The 19712-nt window shown below is 42.1% G+C and overlaps 3 protein-coding genes across 3 annotated transcripts in view; 1 reads left to right on the plus strand and 2 right to left on the minus strand.

Annotated features, from left to right (window-relative positions):
- Positions 1-1252: 1252 nt before the first annotated feature.
- Positions 1253-2206, minus strand: LOC103803105 (taste receptor type 2 member 116-like). The gene has a single exon (XM_009075642.1). It carries the CDS (start codon positions 2204-2206, stop codon positions 1253-1255), a length of 954 nt encoding a protein of 317 aa, XP_009073890.1.
- Positions 2207-6452: 4246 nt separating this feature from the next.
- Positions 6453-7457, minus strand: LOC103803108 (taste receptor type 2 member 9-like). Its single transcript, XM_009075645.1, has one exon. The coding sequence runs from the start codon at positions 7455-7457 to the stop codon at positions 6453-6455; it is 1005 nt and encodes a 334-aa protein (XP_009073893.1).
- A 5747-nt stretch (positions 7458-13204) lies between these two features.
- MEP1A (meprin A, alpha (PABA peptide hydrolase)) overlaps positions 13205-19712 on the plus strand; it is a 13696-nt gene continuing 7188 nt past the window's right edge. Inside the window, exons 1-9 of the mRNA XM_009075643.1 lie at positions 13205-13273; positions 13356-13386; positions 13478-13525; positions 14356-14396; positions 14503-14581; positions 14908-15025; positions 16203-16378; positions 17985-18206; positions 19583-19712. The exon at positions 19583-19712 is cut by the window's right edge and continues 14 nt beyond it. Of these exons, the coding sequence (XP_009073891.1) occupies positions 13205-13273; positions 13356-13386; positions 13478-13525; positions 14356-14396; positions 14503-14581; positions 14908-15025; positions 16203-16378; positions 17985-18206; positions 19583-19712 (914 nt within the window). The remainder of the gene's footprint in view (positions 13274-13355; positions 13387-13477; positions 13526-14355; positions 14397-14502; positions 14582-14907; positions 15026-16202; positions 16379-17984; positions 18207-19582) is intronic.

Here is a 19712-nt window from a genome sequence, read left to right on the forward strand (position 1 = left end):
CTCTTCCACTACTCAAGCACGGTTCCCTCCCACGGGCAGCAGTCTTTCAGGATAAGCTGGAACCAACATGGTCTCTCCATGGGCTGCATTTCTTCAGGGTATACCCACTCCACATACCCTGTCGTGGGAGCCTCCAGGGGCTGAATGTGTATCTGCAGAGGGACAGCTTGCCTCTCATGGTCCTGTCCATGGGCAGCAGGGGAATATCCAATCCAGCACATGGAGCAGCCCCTCCCTTTCCTTCTCTGGTCCTACGTGTTGCAGGATTGTTTCTTACTCTTTTCCTCACTCCTCACTGCTGGTCTGTGTTTTCACTATTTCTTAAATATCTTTTCCCAGAGAAGCCAACAGGATTGCTGAAGAGCTGAGCTGTGTCCTGTGGTGGGTCCTTTGGAGGACCTGGAACTGGCTTTCCCCAGGTCAGAGCAGATTGACCTTGTCTCACTGAGACTCCCACAGACCCCACAGCTACCAGCACTCAGCCTGAGCAACCTGTATATCAGCCTGAGGGTCACTGTGAGATGAAAGAGGGACTCTATTCCATGCCACATGTCGCACAAAACCCTACTCCCGGGTGTTTTTCTGAGCTAGGGTGCTTTGAGAAAAGCCAGTCTCAGTAAGATATTAAAGCAGTCCAGGAGAGCAGTCACGCAGAGCAGGAGAATCATGTTCTTGCATGAAGTGGTGCAGAGAGAGGACACGCAGGGCTGGCAAGGGAAATGGGCTCTGCACCCACCTCTGCACCCTGTGGCCATTCCTGCATCGCTGCTTGTACATCAGTAACCAGCGCTGGTGAGTGACAGTGATTACCATGTTCACACACCAGTTATCAACCGCTGCCAGACAATGATACAGCTCATAATGTTACAAAGTGCAGAGCCCCAGCAGAAAGAAATGTAAACCAAACTAGAGAGAAACATGTTGTTTCATTCAGTTGTTTCAGTCAGCAAATATCAAAGCACATCAGTAAGGTTTCCAGAATTGTTATTTCCCTTTGGATCCAGCCCATGTACCAAGTCTAAATGAACTTCTTATTGACAATAATTTAGCTCAAGGAATTATCAAAATGAAATTATAATAGTAATTATTTTAACTCATTAGAATTTAGTTAAAAGAATATGCATGAAACTTTCTTTAATGATGAAGAGAGAACATCTGTATCTGGCTGGAGAGTTGAAAGAGAGATTAAATGACTTGTTTTCTACAGTGAAAGATCAACATTGTACATGGGCTCCAGCTTTTCTTACAGTTCCTACCTCATGCAAACCTTGCACTTCACACAGGATAGAATCCTTAGAAGGGTCTTTTCCAGTTTGGGATTGCTGAAAATCAGAGTAAGGGAATGAACAACAGGAAATGCATACAGAGATACATAATTAAGAAATATCATAGGATTTTGCACCTCTGTTGCATAAATCAGTGTCAAGATCAAAGATATAAAGTTGATGCTGTACATCATGAAGAAGGAGAGAATAGATTTCATGGCTTTGATGTGGGCATCCATGCTGAGATTCTTCATGGAGTTTGTCTCCATTGTGCGTTTGTGTCTCCAGAGGGAAAAGAGAAGGAGAAGGGCAGAAAAGGTGACTGTCATGAATGAAATGGCAAATTCCATGCCTATGATAAAAAACATAGGAAAAAAATGTTCCTTCACTCTGATACTTGATTTCCAAGCAATTCCATGGCAGGTGAAATTGAGGTTATGACAGATAGCTTTATCAATAATGTTGTAAACAAGGATGCCAATAAGCAGGGAGAAAAGCACTGACCCCAGCAAGAGCCATGGCACAATCCTGTCAATTTTTACTTTCAGGTAGATGAAGAAGCTGTTCCTGAAATTGGCAATTTTGATACAGTAAAAAACACAAAGACTGGCAGAAACCCACAAGTTGGAACAAATAAAAAAGCTTCGAATACCTTCAACTATTTGAAGTGTTGGGTGAACACAAAGGTATTCGGGATAAATTATTGCGAGAAAGGAGTATACCCATGAGATACACAAATACCAAAATCTGAACCATCCCAGAAGCAGCAAGATCTTCTCACTAGAGTTTAAGCTTTTCTCTTTGACCCAAGCAATACAAAGCACAGAGACAATGAAAGCATTTATCCACAGGCCAGCAAAAGTCTCAAGGGTGATGATGGCCACAGCCACGATGCTGTATGAAGTGCCATTGGATTGCTCTGTAGAGTGACAAGCTTCCATCCTCCGAGATGGGGAGCAGTGCTGTGCTGGACAAAGGGGCTGTTACACCAATGCCTTACACAGGTCAGCGGTTGCTGTTCGCAGAGTGTCACGTATGGAAACAGGAGCTTTATAGAGCTGGTGTTGGTGGGGATTTTGGTGCCGCTCCTCTTGAGAGCAGGGCAGGTGCAGGGATGTAAATGTGCTGGGTATCCCCTTACCTGGTGTCAGTGCCACTCTTCACTATTTGAATTTTGGTTCAGGAGGGCAGTGTTTGGTGTCACAAACAACGGAGATGTTTTTCTGCCTTGGACAGTGTTGTGATTTCATGACTGACCCATGTTTGATCGCTGTCAGGATTCAGGGTCTGGCTTCTCTTGTTTCTTTGTTTCATGGAGGTGGAAGAAGGCATCTGTAGTGTGTTTTGCTGGTGCTGCATTGATTTGTGTGTTTAGATCTGTAAAATGTTGTTTTTGCCTGCTGAGTCTTGTGGTATGTGAAGCTGTGAGGGATGATGTTGCTTGGCATGTAGGGAATAGAATAAATTTTCCAGGGTTTACTTTTGAAAGAGATTGGGACTGCCATGTTAAAGGTTGAAGTGCACAAGCAGCAGCATGGAAGGAAGGGAGGTGTTGTCCCTTGTTCCTGTCCTTTCAACGCCTTTCACTGAGGAGATGTGTCTATATGAAATTCTTGAGATCTGCCTATGGACCTGAGCTGGAGTCTGAAATTAGCAATTCAAGTTCTGCTCTGTGCATACTGCAACTATTTCATGTTTAGAGCTTGTGCTGTGGAGGGTTGACTTTGGGCTCCTGCCTGACCCCTATCCAGTTCCTCTTTCACTCTCACTCGTAACAAGAGCAGGGATGGAAAACAGGATGAAAAAGCTCATGGGTCAAGATAAAGATGGGGAGATCACTCACCAGTTACTGTCACAGAAAAAAGAGACTTGACATGGGGAAAATGAATTTAATATATTGCCCATTGTAGGTAGAGTAATATGATGAGAAACAGGGAAAACTAAAACTCCTTGCCTTCACCCTTCCTTCATTACACAACAAAATTCACTTCTTTATTCCCAGCCTCTCCATCTCCTCTCTCACTTGGTCAGAGAGGGACTGAGAATGGAGTTTGGTGTGAGATTATAATGTCGTCTCCTCTACTCCCTCCTCTTCATATTCCTGCCATTCTCAAGCATGGATCCCTGTCATTCACTGCAGTGCTTCAGGGATAAACTGCCTCCAGTGTGGGCTCTGCATGGGCTGCAGTCCCTCAGTGTAGAGCCACCACACCTGCAGTGCCATGGGGTCTGGATGGCCACACAGCTCTATTGGGGTCTTACACACATTGCACACAGATTGAATGGCTTCCATCAGAGCTTGGTTCAGGCTGAACCTCTTTCCTCTCCAGAATCTCTTTCTTTCTTCTTTTATGACATGGGGAATCCCAGATCATTAGCCTAGCTTAGCTAACTAATTAGGCTATTAGTTGTTTAAGTTTGGCCACATCTATTACACCTCTATGTCAACTTCAATGCCCTAGCATGCTGATGCCATTAACAGCTGGAGAGGAATGCTCTGAGAAACTACTCCCAAGGAAGAACATTTTCCATCTCCTCTATCCCAGCTGACAGCCTGGGAAATAAGACTTCTCATTATGGAATCTTTGTGTTACTTGCATTAGATACAGCCTGGTTTTGTCCACCTCTCCAGGCTGCTCTTGTTTCATTTGCTATTGAGTTTTGCTGCAATAATGCCTTTGTTACTGCTGGCCAGACTGAGTGGCACAGCACTGCCCCAGCACACGTTGTTTCCAATGTGCCAGCCCCAGTGACTGCTGGGATGCTGATGAGCAGCCAATTTACCTGGTATCCATAAATCTGGCTGAGGCCTCTTGAAGATGAAGTCAGGAAATCCTAATCTCAAGAACCTTTATATTGATCTCCTGCACCCTTCCTGCCTTACCTCTTCTTAACAGTCGCAGCTCAGAACACACAGGGAGGAAATGCAAATATTTTACATGTTAAAAGGTTCAGAGCATCCTCTCCTCTTGTTTTATTCTAATTTAGGCACTATTTTAAATTTTGAACAATTTAGGAGTAAAAACTGAGAGTAAATCAATATTAAAATTCTATGGATATCTCCTGTGTTTATAGTTCTGAGATGCCAAAAAATTTGAAGCTTGTTATTAAGGGCATTATATATATAGTAAGCTCACATGGTGCAGCAGAATGTCTGTGCGGAGCTGGTGGCTTTGCTCCATACTCTCAACTGGGACAGCACTGCACTGATGTGACAGAGCTGCTGTATTACAGAAAAATTTTTTTTTCTTATATTTCCTTATATTCAAGAAAGAAGACAGAGAAACCAGCTTGTTTTTGGGAGAACTACACAGAGGAAAAATGGAACAAGAAGAGGGAAGCATTAGTGTGTTCTCTCTTTTTGGTAGCTTCTGGTGGTGTCTCTCTTTTCTTGGTGGTGGAGTGTAGTTGCTACTTCTGGCTGAAGGAGAGACATTGAAGTTGAGCTTTCACTGGACACATGGGTCTAACAGCCTGAATAGCCCATTGCTGGCCCAGCAAAAGGGAAACATGTTTCTTCCTTACTGCTTTCAGTCAGCTGTGTCTGCAGAGAGACTTGGAGCACAGCCTTATTTTTAGCAGTGCCCCCAGACATTTTTATGTCCCTGCACAGTCACTACTGGGGTTTGCAGGGCTCCATCATGGGCCCAATGCTCTTCAACATCTTCATAAATGACTTGGACACTGGACTTGAAGGGATACTAAGCAAGTTTGCAGATGATACAAAATTGGGAGGAGCTGTTGACAGCCTCGAAGGAAGAGAGGTCTTGCAGAGAAATCTTGATAAATTATGTGGCTAGACAATGACCAACAGAATGAAGTTTAACAAGGGCAAGTGCCAGATTCTGCATCTGGGATGGGGCAACTCTGGATGTACATACAGACTGAGGAATGAGATGCTGAATAGTAGTGCTGCCAAAAGGGACTTGGGCGTCCTTGTTGATGACAAGCTGAATATGAGTCAACAGTGTGCCCCGGCACACAGGAGGGCCAACTGTGTCCTGGGATGCATCAGACAAGGCATTGCCAGCTGAGTGAGGGAGGTGATTGTCCCCATCTCCTATGTGCTGGTGTAGCCTCACCTTGAAGACTATGTGCAGTTTTGGGCACCACAATATAAGAGAGATACAAAGCTGTTAGGGACCATCCAAAGTAAGGCTATGAAGATGGTGAAGGGCCTTGAAGGGAAGCCATATGAGGAGAGGCTGCGGTCACTTGGTCTGTTCAGCCTGAAGAGGAGGAGGCCGATGGAAGACCTCATTGCTGTACACAGCTTCCTCACAGCGGGAAGTGGAGGGGCAGGTACTGATCTCTTCTCTCTGGTGACCAGGGACAGAACCCCAAGGAATGGACTGAAGTTGTGGCCTGAAGGTTAAGGTTAGATATTAAAACAAAGGTTTTTCACCCAGAGGGTGGTCGGGCACTGGAACAGGCTCCCCAAGGAAGTGGTCAGTTACTGTCACAGACCAAAACAGACTCAATTTGGGGAAAATGAATTTAATTTATTGCCTCTTGAAAATAGAGCAGGATGATGAGAAACAAACACAAACCTAGAACCCCTTGCTTTCCCCTCCTCCTTCATCACAGGCTGAAATTAATTCCTAACTTTCCCAGCTTCTACATTTCCTCACCCACAGTGACAGAGTGGGACAGGGAATGTGGGCTGTAGTCAGTTCATAACAAGTTGTCTCCTCCACTACTTCCTCCTCACAGTCTGCCCGTGCATGAGCATGGGTCCCTCCCATGGGCTGCAGTCCTTCAGGATAAGCTGGTTCCAGCATGGGGTCTCCATAGGCTGCAGTCCTCAAAGATGCACCCACCCCACCTGCTCTGTCTGCCAAAGAGTGATGCAACTGATATTATTACACAGTACAGAGCCACAGCAGAAAGAAATGTAAAGCAAAACAGAGATAAACCAGTTGTTGTTTCAATCAGCAGATACCAAAGTGCTTGAGGAAGATTTGCAGTTTTGTTGCACTTTTGCATCCAGTCCATGTACCAGGCCTAGATGAATTTCTTATTGATGATAATTTATCTCAAAGAATTATCTGGGTGAAATTATAATAATAATTGTTTTAATTTAGTTCAAAGAACATGCATGATGCTTTCATAACTACCATGGTGAAGAGCGAACATCTGTATCTACACTGGCTGGAGAGTTGAAAGAGAGATTAAATGACTTGTTTTCTATAGTGAAAGATCAACATTGTGCATGGGCTCCAGCTTTTGTTGAAGTTCCTTCTTTATGCAAACCTTGCATTTCACACAGGATAGAATCCTTAGCAGTGTCTTTTCCAATTTGGGATTGCTAAAAATGAGAGTAATGGAATGAACACCTGGAAAAGCATCCTGAACTATGAAAATTAGAAACGTCATGCTATTTTGACTATTCAATGCATAAATCAGTGTCAAGATCAAAAATATAAAGTTGATGCTGTACAATATGAAGAAGGAGAGAATAGATTTCATGGCTTTGATGTGGGCATCCATGCTGAGATTCTTCATGGAGTTTGTCTGCATCATGCATTTGTGTCTCCAGAGGGAAAAGAGAAGGAGAAGGGCAGAAAAGGTGACTGCCACAAATGAAGTGGAAAATCCCAAGCCAGTGATAAAAAAAACTGGGAAAAAATGTTCCTTCATTCTGATACTTGCTTTCCAAGCGATTCCTTTGCAAGTGAAATTGAGGTTATGACAGATAGCCTTATCAAGTGTGTCGTAGGCAAGGATGGCAATAAACAGGGAGAAAACCACTGACCCCAACAAGAGCCATGGCACAATCCTGTCAATTTTTGCTTTCAGGTAGATGAAGAAGCTGTTCCTGAAATTGGCAATTTTGATGCAATAAAAACCACAAAGACTGGCAGAAACCCACAAGTCAGAAAAAATAAAAAAATTTTGAGTAGCTGTAACTACTTGAAATATGGGATGAACACAAAGGTATTCGGGACAAATTATTGCGAGAAAGGAGTATACCCATGAGATACACAAAAACCAAAACCTGCAGCATCCCAGAACCAGCAAAATCTTCTCACTGGAGTTCAAGGTTTTCTTTTTGACCCAAGCAATGCAAAGCACAGCGACAATGAAAGCATTTATCCACAGGCTAGCAAACACCTCCAGAGTGATGATGGCCACAGCCACGATGCTGTATGAAGTGCCATTGGATTGCTCTGTAGAGTGACACACTTCCATCCTCCGAGATGGGGAGCAGTGCTGTGCTGGACAAAGGGGCTGTTACACCAATGCCTTACACAGGTCAGCGGTTGCTGTTCGCAGAGTGTCACGTATGGAAACAGGAGCTTTATAGAGCTGGTGTTGGTGGGGATTTTGGTGCCGCTCCTCTTGAGAGCAGGGCAGGTGCAGGGATGTAAATGTGCTGGGTATCCCCTTACCTGGTGTCAGTGCCACTCTTCACTATTTGAATTTTGGTTCAGGAGGGCAGTGTTTGATGTCACAAACAACGGAGATGTTTTTCTGCCTTGGACAGTGTTGTGATTTCATGACTTACCCATGTTTGATCTCTGCCAGGATTCTGGATCTGTGTTTTTCTCTTCCTTGGTCACCTATGATGCTCACTCAGAGTGGCGTGTGCACTAAGATGGGGGATTTTGGTGCAAGGAACAAATTCAGGGAATCCTAATCCAAAGAACATGCATCCTGATCTCCTGTATCTTTTGTGACTTGTCTCTTCCTAACTGTCCCATCTCAGCACAGACTGTGAGGTTATGCATATATTTTATAATCAAAATGTTCTGGGCATTATCCTTGTTTTCATCTAATTTTAGGAACTATTTTACATTTTGAACAATTTAGGAGTAAAAATTAATAGCAAGTTTGTGTTAGAATTTTATGCATCACTCCTGTATTTACTGGCCCCAAGCTCAAGGTTGGCAATATGTGAAATTATATTATAACATGCAATGAAGTTACCCAGTGATACCTGAGCAATGTCCTGGCTGTCCAAATGCCAGTTTATTTGTCTCAGCACTATCGGTTTATGTAACAAAAGGTAAACCTCTGCCAGAATTACTCTAGTCAGGGAATTTTGCTAACAGCCTCCTGCTCTTTCATCCTGGTAGATAATTTTTATACATTTGCCTAATTTTTATGCACACTTATTCATTCTTTCTATCTAGAATTATAGATATTTATAATCCTTTAATAGCAGAGCAACTGCTGTTGCTATCCTCTGCCGTGTTTTTCAGATCTGAATGCTAGCAGTGTTAACCTGCAGGCATTCAACATGTTCAGTCTTGTGTTGATTTCAGGCCTTATGAAGGGGGACAAACTTACCTCAAATCTGAGAAGCTGGATGAGCAATATTTTCTTAACAATGTGGTTTGTACCACTTTGATATGACAGTTTTTCCAACTCAGGAGACATTTGTTTTCATTCTTGACTGTACAATGGCCATAAATACCTGAGCCACATTTTTTTCTCTGTGGGCATTTATTTTACATGGGAGTTAAAACCGATGCAAGCAGAGTAGCAAAAGGTATTATCTGCATTTAGTGACACCAGCTAGTACCTGTGTCTAGGATTCTGGGGTAGATCTGCCCTTTGGTGTGGGAAGACTGATGCACAGCAATTTTTGGCACTTCATACAATGCAGTGTAGGAGGCTATAAGGCCCCTGATGTACTTTCCTGCACTCTTATCTTCTGCTACTCCCCTTCCTATATTAGTTGAGGTGGGGCTATCCGGAGTTGAAGCACAATAACATTACCCATCACCAACTTCTCTACAGGAACTGCAGCCAGTTGAAGAGCATGCATGCGGTGCCCTCCAGGGAGGGCAAAATGAAACTGCTGCTGGATCACCTCTTCTATGGAGACAGGCTGTGAGAGCTGAGGTTATTCAAATTGGAGAAGGGAAGACCTTAGATCCCCTTCCAGTGCCTAACGGGGCCACAAGAGAGCTGGAGAGGGACTTTTTACAAGGGCATGGAGTGATAGAACATGGGGGAATGGCTTTAAACTGATACAGGACAGGTTTAATTAGAGAAGAGGAAGGAATTATTTACTGTGAGGGTGCTGAGGCACTGAAACAGGTTGCCCAGAGAAGTTGTGGCTGCCCCATCCCTGGAAATGTTCAAGGCTGGGTTAGTTGGGGCTTGGAGAATCCTAGTGTAGTGGAAGGTGTCCCTGCCCATGGTAGAGGGCTTGGAACAAAATGATCTTTGAAGGTACATTCCAAACCAAATAATTCTATGATTCTGTGATTCTATGAAAAAATAACAATAATAGGACAACATTGGGTTTGGTACAGAATAAAATCCTAGAGATACGGAATTCTAGATGATAAAAATATTTAAAACTTTTGTGGAAGTGTTCTTAGACAGATTATACTTTCAGGTCTCAAAGATCAGTCTACTTAGTGGTGTTCACATTTGCCACCACACTTATATCTCTTCTGACTTTAAAAAATTGTAGTTTGAAAAAGAAGAGTTTCTTTTTTTGCCTTGAAAAAATGGCAGAAAGAGTTCTGGATCCAAAACTTCTCTCCTGAAGTTGCAGTTTTTGTCAGGACTGTGTGCAGTCCCTCTGCTCTGTCAAAGGTGGCAAGGAAGAGAAGGGAAAGAAGGTGGAAAAGAGCTGCCTGGTGCAGAGGGTAGCCTGGCAGACAGGCATCCCTCTGTGGCATATGTCAGGTAACTGTATTCATCTTACCTAATGCTAGGTGTCCCAAAATGAACTTTCTAGACTCCTTGGTAAGCCATTTGGGAGCAACAGGTATTTCTGAAGAGCAGCTGATCCCATTCCATTATAGTGCAATGGAATCAGTGTGAATGTTATTGTGAGGAACTGTTTTTTTGTTGTGTTAATCTCCACCATCTGCAAAGGAATCCATCACTGATGACCAGTGGTGGGTGTGATCAATCCCACTACCCTTCTGAAGTGAATTTCCTTTGGAAAATGTCAGTTCCTGGAAACTGAAAACTCTCTGTATAAGTACATTATCATTAAACCAGACCTGACCCTAGTAGGGGTGTCAGAGCACTTGTCTCAGGTAGGAGAGGACAGTTGAGAGTACACTGTGATTATCCAGACTCCACACAGCTGAGGGCTGTGACAGCAGGCTATGAACTTTCCTGGCAGGAGCATTTCTCCTTTGCTCTTCACAAAAAAAAAAAAAGCAACCAAAAAAAACACAACCCCACAAACAAACAAAGCAAAAAACCAAACAAAATCAAAACCGTTGCAAAGTTCTTGTTTTCATTCCAGCACAGAATGGAGAAATTTCTGAAATGCCAGGAACTTTTGCAAGAAGGGAAAGCTGCTTCCCATGAATGCTTAACCAGGAGGAACATGTGCTACCTAATAAAAAAGTCTACATTTCTGGCATACAGGGTGGCCCAGCTTTTCTGCAGGTTGTATAGAGCATTCAGGACCTGCCAAGTCCCCTTTAGTAATAAGCAAAGTAGCTGAGGCCTCTTTGTGCTTTTCCTGACAGTGTTTTGGACTGGGAATAATTCACTTGGGAAAACACAGTCCTGCTGTGTCATACAGGTGCCAGTGGTCCCGAAAACATTTGCAGCTGCTAGGTGAAATTGCAATTAAGAAATTGAAAACCTTGTTAGGAGATTGCATTTACTCTCTAGCGATAAATGGGTTCAGCTTAATTTCTAGATATTAAATCTAATATGGCCACATTTATAAGGTCCAATGTCTCCATTTGAACATTCATTTTCATACCAAGGTACCTAAACGTCCAGGGATAGTGTTATATTGCCCTCTGATGAAAGCTGGATTTTGTCTCTGTACAACCACTGAGGCTCTGCCCCATTCCTCCCACTTCTCCACAGGCCTTTCCACCCTCTCTCCTCACCTCCTACCACAGTTTCAGACCCACCCTGACTCAAACCTCGCCTCTCTCTTCCCAGCTACCATGCACTACAATAATCCCAGGATGCCCTGCTAGGGTTGAGAAGGATGCAGATTGGAGCACCAAGCATGCTGCAGTTCTCTGCCCTTCCAGTTTCCCCTGCCACCACATTTGTCAGCCCAAGATACACGATAGAACTGTACTCCATGTATTAAACTAATTACATTTTTCTTTTCTTGCAAATCACCCCTTTGATTAGATCTGAAGTCCCAGTTTGTCCCTGAAGTGCCCTCAAGCCTCTTCACTACAAGTGCAGTCATCCATGACAGATAAAATATATTACTTCACTAAAGAAACTGTATTCCCTGGATTTTTAATTTTAAGAATTTGAACTAAGTTTCCCTGCGAATTTTGAGAGACTAAACACATAGGCTCTCCATGGTTTATTTTGGCCCAAACAGCAAAGTTCTGGGACACATTTGGGGATGCATACTTTGTGGAAGGTACTACATTGATGCATTAAATTGCATTTGTATAACATGAGACAGCTGCACAGCCATTGTCCTCGACAAACTCAAATATGTGTTCTCAGAATGAGTTATCTTTAGACATCCTTTTTAGGTTCTTGAGTTATTTTTAAATTAAGGCGACTAAAACCCCAGTATTTTTCAGACTGCTCTAATTTTGCTTTAATTGTTATGTTCCTTTCTCACCTCCATTGCTACATATCTGCAAATGTGGCCCCTGTGCTGTGTTTGGTCTCTCTTTGCTTGCCTGTGAAAACAGCCTTTACATGATGTACCTTGAGACATGCTTCTCTCTTACTAGTAGTGTGTGATGTTCAGCTTAGGTATCAGTGTCCTTTGAAATAATCATTCCTTAAGGGAAGTGTTGAAGAAGACACGTGTATGCTAGGTGACAGATCAGTCCTCTGGGGCCCTTCTTCTCAAAACAAGAAAAAATCTCTGTACTTTTTCCCCTGTAATGTGATCTCTTACAAATAGCTTCCTACTTTGATTTGTTTGGAGGAAAATATGTTGCTTAGGTTGAATGACTGACTCCTTTCTAGGGCAGGAACATTTCCCACTCAAACCGTACTTGCATTTGAGGCTTCTTCACACCAAATTCCGGTGTCTCCTGCCAACACTGCTGGGTGCAGTGTGTAAAGCACCTCCAGAGCACTTTTTCTTCTTCCTATTCAAGCCCTCTGTGTTGTGCAGTGGGAGGTGGTGGAGTCCATGACACAAGCCTTTTCCTGCCTAATTGCTGAGCATAAAGGTGGACATCCTCACTTTCATGACTTGTAATTTCAGATGTGAAATGAGGGAGCAGGTTTCCATGCCTGAGTTAAAGGCACTGAGGCACTTCAGGGCACATGAGACATTTGCAAGGGGATAACAGGAAAGATGCAGGACCAGTGGGAGAACTACAGGTTCAGTTAACCCTTGTGCCCTTCTTGTCCCCTGAGAAAGAAGACAGCAAAGTGCAGGACAAGAGCTTGTCATCTCTGAAACCCATCAGAAAATAAAGGAATATCAAGCTGGAAGGCCAAGGATCTACTGATATATGTGACCATCTCTGGAGGCAAAGTGGCAAACTGGGGCATCAATCCTGGGATGGGATCAGCTGTGGGAAACAGTATCAGGGCATTCATAATTATATCTCTTATCTCTAATACTTACAATGCCATGTTAATTCTTAACTATAAACAGCACTGAGCCAAATTCTAATGGTACTTAAGTGCAATAAACCTGGAATAACTGCTTAAGAATGTGGCTTTTTTCATGTGCTGACAGATAACAAGGACAATGGAAGGAGTCAGCAACTTTGGGCCAGCTTGAGGTCTTATGTGAAATCTGGGTGGGTCTTTCACCAGCTGCACTAAAGACATGAAATTATCTCATTCTTCCCTGTAACATTCCTCCAAAGTGGACTTAGGTAGTTGATAACAACAATGCCATCATGTACCATTTAAGAGGAAAATCTTGCTGTTGTAATAGTGTTTCAAAGGTAGAAAGTCTGAAGCTGGTTGGCTGATGCTCCGTGGAAAGCTCAGCAGCATGCCCTATATATTGCAAGAGATGAGAGGGATCTGCTTCTCTTCCCATTGCAAAAATGGGCTCCAGCATCTTCTCACTCTGCCTGACGCTTCTACTGTGTTATGTTTACGGTTCTCCAGTCTCTGTAAGTAAAACCTGATTTCTACAGACTCCTCTCAGTCCAGTGACATCTCACACCTTATACTGGTTGTATTTAATTCTTTCAGGTGGGGCACCTCTCCAGTGAAGCTGGTAAGAGCTCTGTGGGCTGGTTTGAGTTTTGAAGCAGTTTCTTCTGCTTGCGGTGTGCCCCCACATCCGAACACATAATGTGTTGTCTGTCTTGCAGATGCTGAAGTTGGTGAGATATTCCAAGACATTCCACACATCAACTTGGGTGAGTTCATGTCTAAATTCTCATGAAACCTTAAAAATTGTCACCGAAATGTTGAATTTTCAGTATTGTAAAACAAAGTGATGGTCATGGTAAGAAGAGAAATGTAATCAAGTGACCTCTGAATTACCTTCCTCTGGCTGTGACACCTGAATCTATCCCAGGACTGTAACCCTATGTAAACAAGGGATGCAGATGTCTTTCACTTCTGAAGTTTGGACATAGCCACAGTGTTAAGGCAGAAATTCTGTATAAATTGGAAGGGCTCTGGAGGCCCAGCAGCATTTTCTCCCGATCTCTATATGATTTTTACAAAGTTTTACAAAGATGGAAAACAAATGTTATTAAGCTTCTATATAAGTGATAAGGAAATCAAACAGAAAAGACACAGGACACTGTACTGCCTTCCTCCATGTTTTTTTTTCCTGTAATGCAAATTTCCATTTGTTCTTCTATGGTGCACTGTGCAATATTCTTCCTCATGCACTGCTCAACCTTACTATGTTTTCTAGAGCACTCTCTCACTGGGTGACTATTGTCACTGCCTGAGAGCAAGCAAGAGGTTATCAAACAAGACATGGATAAATAATGGTGTCCACCAGATTTCTGCCACCACAAATGCAGACATTGCCAAGTAGTAAATATTGAGTAGAAACTGCTGCCACTTTTATTATTACCTATATTTAGTATAAACAGGCCTTTCCTTCTTTATTTTCTGTAAATGCCCAAGGACATTAACCTTGCATAAGTAGGTTCAATATTGGTTTATAATATTAAATGCAGTTGATGTTTGGTATTTCATTTACATCATCTTTCATTAAATTACTTTTCAGCTGCTGGACTGGACCTTTTTCAGGGTGATATCTTGCTTTCTGTAAGTAATTAAAAGCTTTCTGTCACTTGTCTTAATTGTATTTTTGCTCCAAATCTTCTCATCTCCCTATAGCAGATGCATGACCAGCTGTTAATTCCATTTTCAGGAAAATCAGCGAAATGGCCTGAGAAATGAAACCTACAGATGGAAGTTCCCCATTCCCTATATTCTGGGTGATGACCTAGGTAATGCAGACACTTTATTCAGATTTTAACTCCAATCTTTATTTGCACTTCAGTAATTGTGATTAAAAAATTGCCTTTTCCAGAACTGGTTCTTTCACATTAAAATGTCAAGATTCACTAATAGCTAGATATCTTGTTTATGTCAAAACCATTTTTCTTTCTTCTACAGGTAACATAAACTCCCACAATTTGATCAAATTCAATAATTTTTCTTTTCAATCTTTTTTCCTTTTAGTCCCATGCATATATCTGTGTACATACCTTACCTCTCCAGGGTGAATGAACTGCAGTTTGTTAAAGGTGTCTTCCTGATACATGTTTTCCAGATCTGAATGCCAAAGGAGTAATTCTCCAGGCATTTGAAATGTTCCGTCTGAAGTCCTGCATTGATTTCAAGCCATATGAAGGAGAGAAAACTTACATAGTCTTTAGAAAAGAAGATGGGTAAGGGCTATATCAATTTCCTTTTAATTTTGTTATGTAGAATCAGATGAGAATTCATTCCATTTGACTTCAGCAGTTTAAAGGTTTGTTTCCAGCAGAGAAAAAGAGGCCACTGAGAAAGAAATATGTCTTGTCTTCTTAGACACAAAGGTTGGAAGCAGCAGCCTCCCTCTGCTGACTGCAGAGGTTATTCAGATGCTGAAGTCGGAACAGACATCTGATGTTTAGATGGTTACTCTTTGATGAGGGGAATCCCAGCATTGCTGGGTTTTCCTCAACTGCTTCCACTTTCCTACTTAGAGTTGTTTACAATTTCCAGGGAGGGTGATACAAACCCCATGTGCATCCTCTTAGCTTATCATTGATGTGAATATCTAGAATCTAGATTTTGAAATCTTTGGAAGACAGATCAAATAAAAAGCTACAAAAAGACAGTTTATTATTTCTATTGTTTTGACATGGCTTCTCTTTAATGAATTTTTTTCATTAGTGTGTTCAGAACTTCTTCAGTAAACTCAACCAGACACTGCTTTGTGATGTGCAATTGCAGCTTCAGCCCAATCAGATGCTCTTTAGTGCTTGTCTTTCACATCACTCTTGGGCCCTCCTAAAAAGTTCCCAATGAATTGTCTGAGGAGCTCCTTTCCTCCTCAATCATGATTAGCTTCTGCTGAGATGTGGATGAAAGGCTCAGCAGTCACAGAAGAACACAATTTCACACCTATGGCCAATGCAAGGGATGGTTTCTGATAAATGGGACCAAATGTTGCTATTCTTAATACTCCTGGAACTTTTATCTAATCTGAGTGATGGAAAAAAGCTCAACCTGTCTTGATGAATTTACTGTTTCCATGTATGGATTGTGTTTCTTGGCATGTTTATTGGCAAAATGGCAGCTGGTGCAGGGCTAAACTTCTGTGGATCTGAAAAATCTGGAATGAGCTTGTCTAACACAGATAAGTGAAACACTGTCCTAATGCAAGTGATGGTATGTTTCTGTGGGTTAGTCTGATTTCAGAGAGAGTATCAAGGCATGTTGTCAGCATCTACATAATTATTTATGCTACTTTTTTTTAATATTTATGATATTACATAAAACCTAGTGACCAGACTGAGAAGTTAAATACAGAGAAAAAACCCTCTACTTAACAGGGAGTAAGTTCCCTCTCTTTCTTAGGTGTTGGTCCATGGTGGGGGACCTGAAGACTGGACAGACCCTCTCAATTGGGGAACGGTGTGACTACAAAGCAATTGTGGAGCATGAGATCCTGCATGCCTTAGGATTTTACCATGAGCAGTCGAGGACGGACAGGGATGACTATGTGAATATCTGGTGGGATGAAATTATTCCAGGTGGGTTTTAACCTTCAATTCAGATTTTGTAAAGTGCAGATTTATTGTATTTTGATTCCTAGATTTTAAGGCCTTACTAAAGATATAATTTTATAAACAGTGGGCACACCTGAGACCACTGCAAATCAACAAATTTTGATACAACTTCTCTGGTCAAAGACCAGAGGCTGTCTAAGGCCAAAAGTGAGAGACCCTGCTTGGAAGTCAGAGGACTTTATTTCCCCTTGGCTCCAGGACTGACTGGTCTGCTCTCTTATTTTGAACAAATTGCTTCCTGTCTCTGAGCCTGTCTCCTCTTGCCATGTAATGTAAATTGTAAACTCAGTCAGATGGTGAGCTTTGAGGTGGCTCTTCTTTAAGGGAATATCCTCTCAAAATCCAAAAGGTTTTTATATTCAGAGATTCAGGCTTTTCTGAAACTGGAAATACTCACTTTGCACATGAGAAATCTTGAAGTGATTAGACTAGATGGGATACATAAAATAGGGCTCTGTCCTGCTCTCTCCTGCCCAGTGTGTCTCTGCAGGTTCTTGCCTTCAGGTTTATTATCATCAGATTCAGTGGCTTTATGAGTTTCAGTAAAGTCTTCACACCTCCCTGGTCCCTAGGCAGTTTCTCCTGGTGTACCCTGTGACATCCGGTTCTGTATTCTTTAACAATGATTTATTTGAAAAGGAGTGACTAAAGGAGTTGCTTGGGGTTTTTGATAAAAGGAGCAATTCACATATTGGTAAGAAAACAATCCCGAACTCTCAAGCTTTGTACTGAAGACCTTTGCAATTTGCAGAAGGGAAGGGCAGTCTTTATGCTGAGAAGCTCTAATTATCCACCACCAACACAGTCATGTGCTGTTTCTTCTTTGAGAAAGAATGCCACATATTCTGAAAATATTGTTCGTAGTTGGAAATGCTGAGAATCTCTCATACCAAAGCATGTGAGATGGCTTCCTCTCTCTACCCTAGCAGACACCTTCATAACTAAAAGTTTTCTCTAGGGACAAATTATTTCAAAAAGAAACCATGATGAACATGTTTCCAAGAGACATTTCAATAGAAATATCGTATCAATATTATAAATCTAATGAAAAAGCATCTTTCTATTTCCCCCCACAGATCTCTAGTGCATTCTTTGCTTCAAAGAAGAACAGAACCTGGAGACACTCCAGGACTGTCATATCTCTCCCCTCAAAGAGTGGAGGACTCCAGGGCGTCTCCTTGTCCATATATGATCTAATACATTGGGAAACATTTGTATCAATATTCACAAGTCCTGGAATGGAGTAATCCTTAAACTTAATCCTTTAGGATCTTTACTATTCCATCTAATCTGCCCTCCTATATATCCCATTCTTTAGAGTTCATTGTATTTGATTTTGAATTTACTGGAGTCACCTGTGAGGGCACAGAACTACAATCTAAAGGCAGTGCTTTGTCATCCAAATGACTTCATAAACAAATCTTGATAATTTTATTCAAATTTTTTGATTGTAAAATAATTGGATATATCAATTCTGCCTCAGAAAACTGAGGGAATCCAAGGGGCCATACTAAAGCCACTTCCTTTCCAATTTCTCTAAAAATGAGGCACTTTTCTGTTCTTTTACCAGGCAAAGAGCACAATTTTGTGAAGTATGATGACGGCTATATCACTGATCTGAACACCCCTTACGATTATGAATCATTGATGCACTACGAACCACTTTCATTTAACAAAAATGAGAGCATCCCCACAATCACAGCAAAGATACCAGCATTTGATGATGTAATTGGACAACGTCTTGACTTCAGTGCTATTGACCTGGAAAGACTGAATCGCATGTACAACTGCAGTAAGTCATAATTTAACCATGGCAAATTGTTTCTTTTGATTATACTTGAGCCAGGCTGGTTCACTTACCTTATGTCTCTACAACCATAAAAGCTCTTCTCAGGTGCACTTAAGGTTCTATGGGACAGGGCCTGTGGTTTGAAGACCCAGACGCTTTATTCCCTCCCCATCCTTCTCTGTGACTCTGTTAACTGTCATTACTTTTGGAAAAGTTAATTAGTCAAGGAAAGTCAGTCAGTTCACATCTTTTCTTCCACACTGCTCCTAGGGGTTCAGACCTGTGGTTATATTCTGCTGGTATGTGGGAAGCTTCATTGTGCTTTTATGAGGTGAATGCAACTGCACTTTGTGCTCTTTTACTGATGTTTGGTCCTAATTAGGTTATTTTGTACCTGAGATTGGCTAAGTCTAGAGTCCAACACTGTCTAGATATTTGCTGAGCTGGTTGAAGATGTTATTACTGATCATGATTATTACTGAAAATTTATTGTCCCTACACATCTGTCAGCATCATCTAGCAGGCAAACTCAGCTGAACTGGCCTAAGGTAACCAGGTGGACTTTGCTTGAAGTGGAAGAACAGCACTCTTAGAATCATTAAATCAACAAAGCTGGAAGAGGTCTTTAAGGTCATCAAGTCCAACGGTTATCCTGTCACTCTGCTGTAACCCCTAAACCCTAAACCATATCTTCCAGTGCCAGATTCAGACATCTTTTCAACACTTCCAGGGATGGTGACTCCACCACCTCCCTGGGCAACCTATTGCTGTGCCTGATCACCCTAACAGTGAAAATATTTTCCTAATACCTAAGCTCAATATTCTGTTTCTCAGCTTATGGTCATTTCCTCTAGTCCTCTCACTGCAGCCATGGCAGGAGACCATCTTCCACTTCTCTACAGCCCCCTTTCAGGCAGTTTTAGGGAGTGACAAGGTCATGAGCATGACAACCCATGAGCTGCCTCTTCTCAAGACTCTTCTAAGAACCAACCTAATACTCTCAGCTATTCCTCATGCTCGTCAAGCAGACAAGGAAGCCATGAAGAGCAATAAACTTCAGCCAAGGAATGCTTAAATACAACACCACTACTCTCACAAAGGCACTTGTCCCTCCAAGGCTGACAAGCAGGTATAAAGGCAGCCACTATCAATGGGGGTCTGTTGACCTTCTGCAAAGTGGTCAAATGTTGCTGTCTTTATGCAGGGAATCTCTCCAGGAATCAAATGTTTCCTCTTGAGTTGTTGAGCTCACATGTGCTAATGTGAGGATTGTCTTCTCTCCAGGATGTTTATACTAGTATAAATAAAGCCCAAAAGTTGAGAGCTGAAATTTTAATGAGATGCTGTTCTGAGGAGATCTCATGTGCATTATTTTTCAGCTTCCACCCACACTTTTTTGGACCAGTGTTCTTTTGAGTTTGAAAATATCTGTGGCATGATTCAGGGCACCAGAGATGACCTAGACTGGGTCCATCAACAGAGCAGTATGATGGAGCAGGAGGACCACAC

This window comes from Acanthisitta chloris, unplaced genomic scaffold (genome assembly GCF_000695815.1).
Source record: "Acanthisitta chloris isolate BGI_N310 unplaced genomic scaffold, ASM69581v1 scaffold4455, whole genome shotgun sequence".
In the NCBI taxonomy this organism is placed as follows: Eukaryota; Metazoa; Chordata; class Aves; order Passeriformes; family Acanthisittidae; genus Acanthisitta; species Acanthisitta chloris.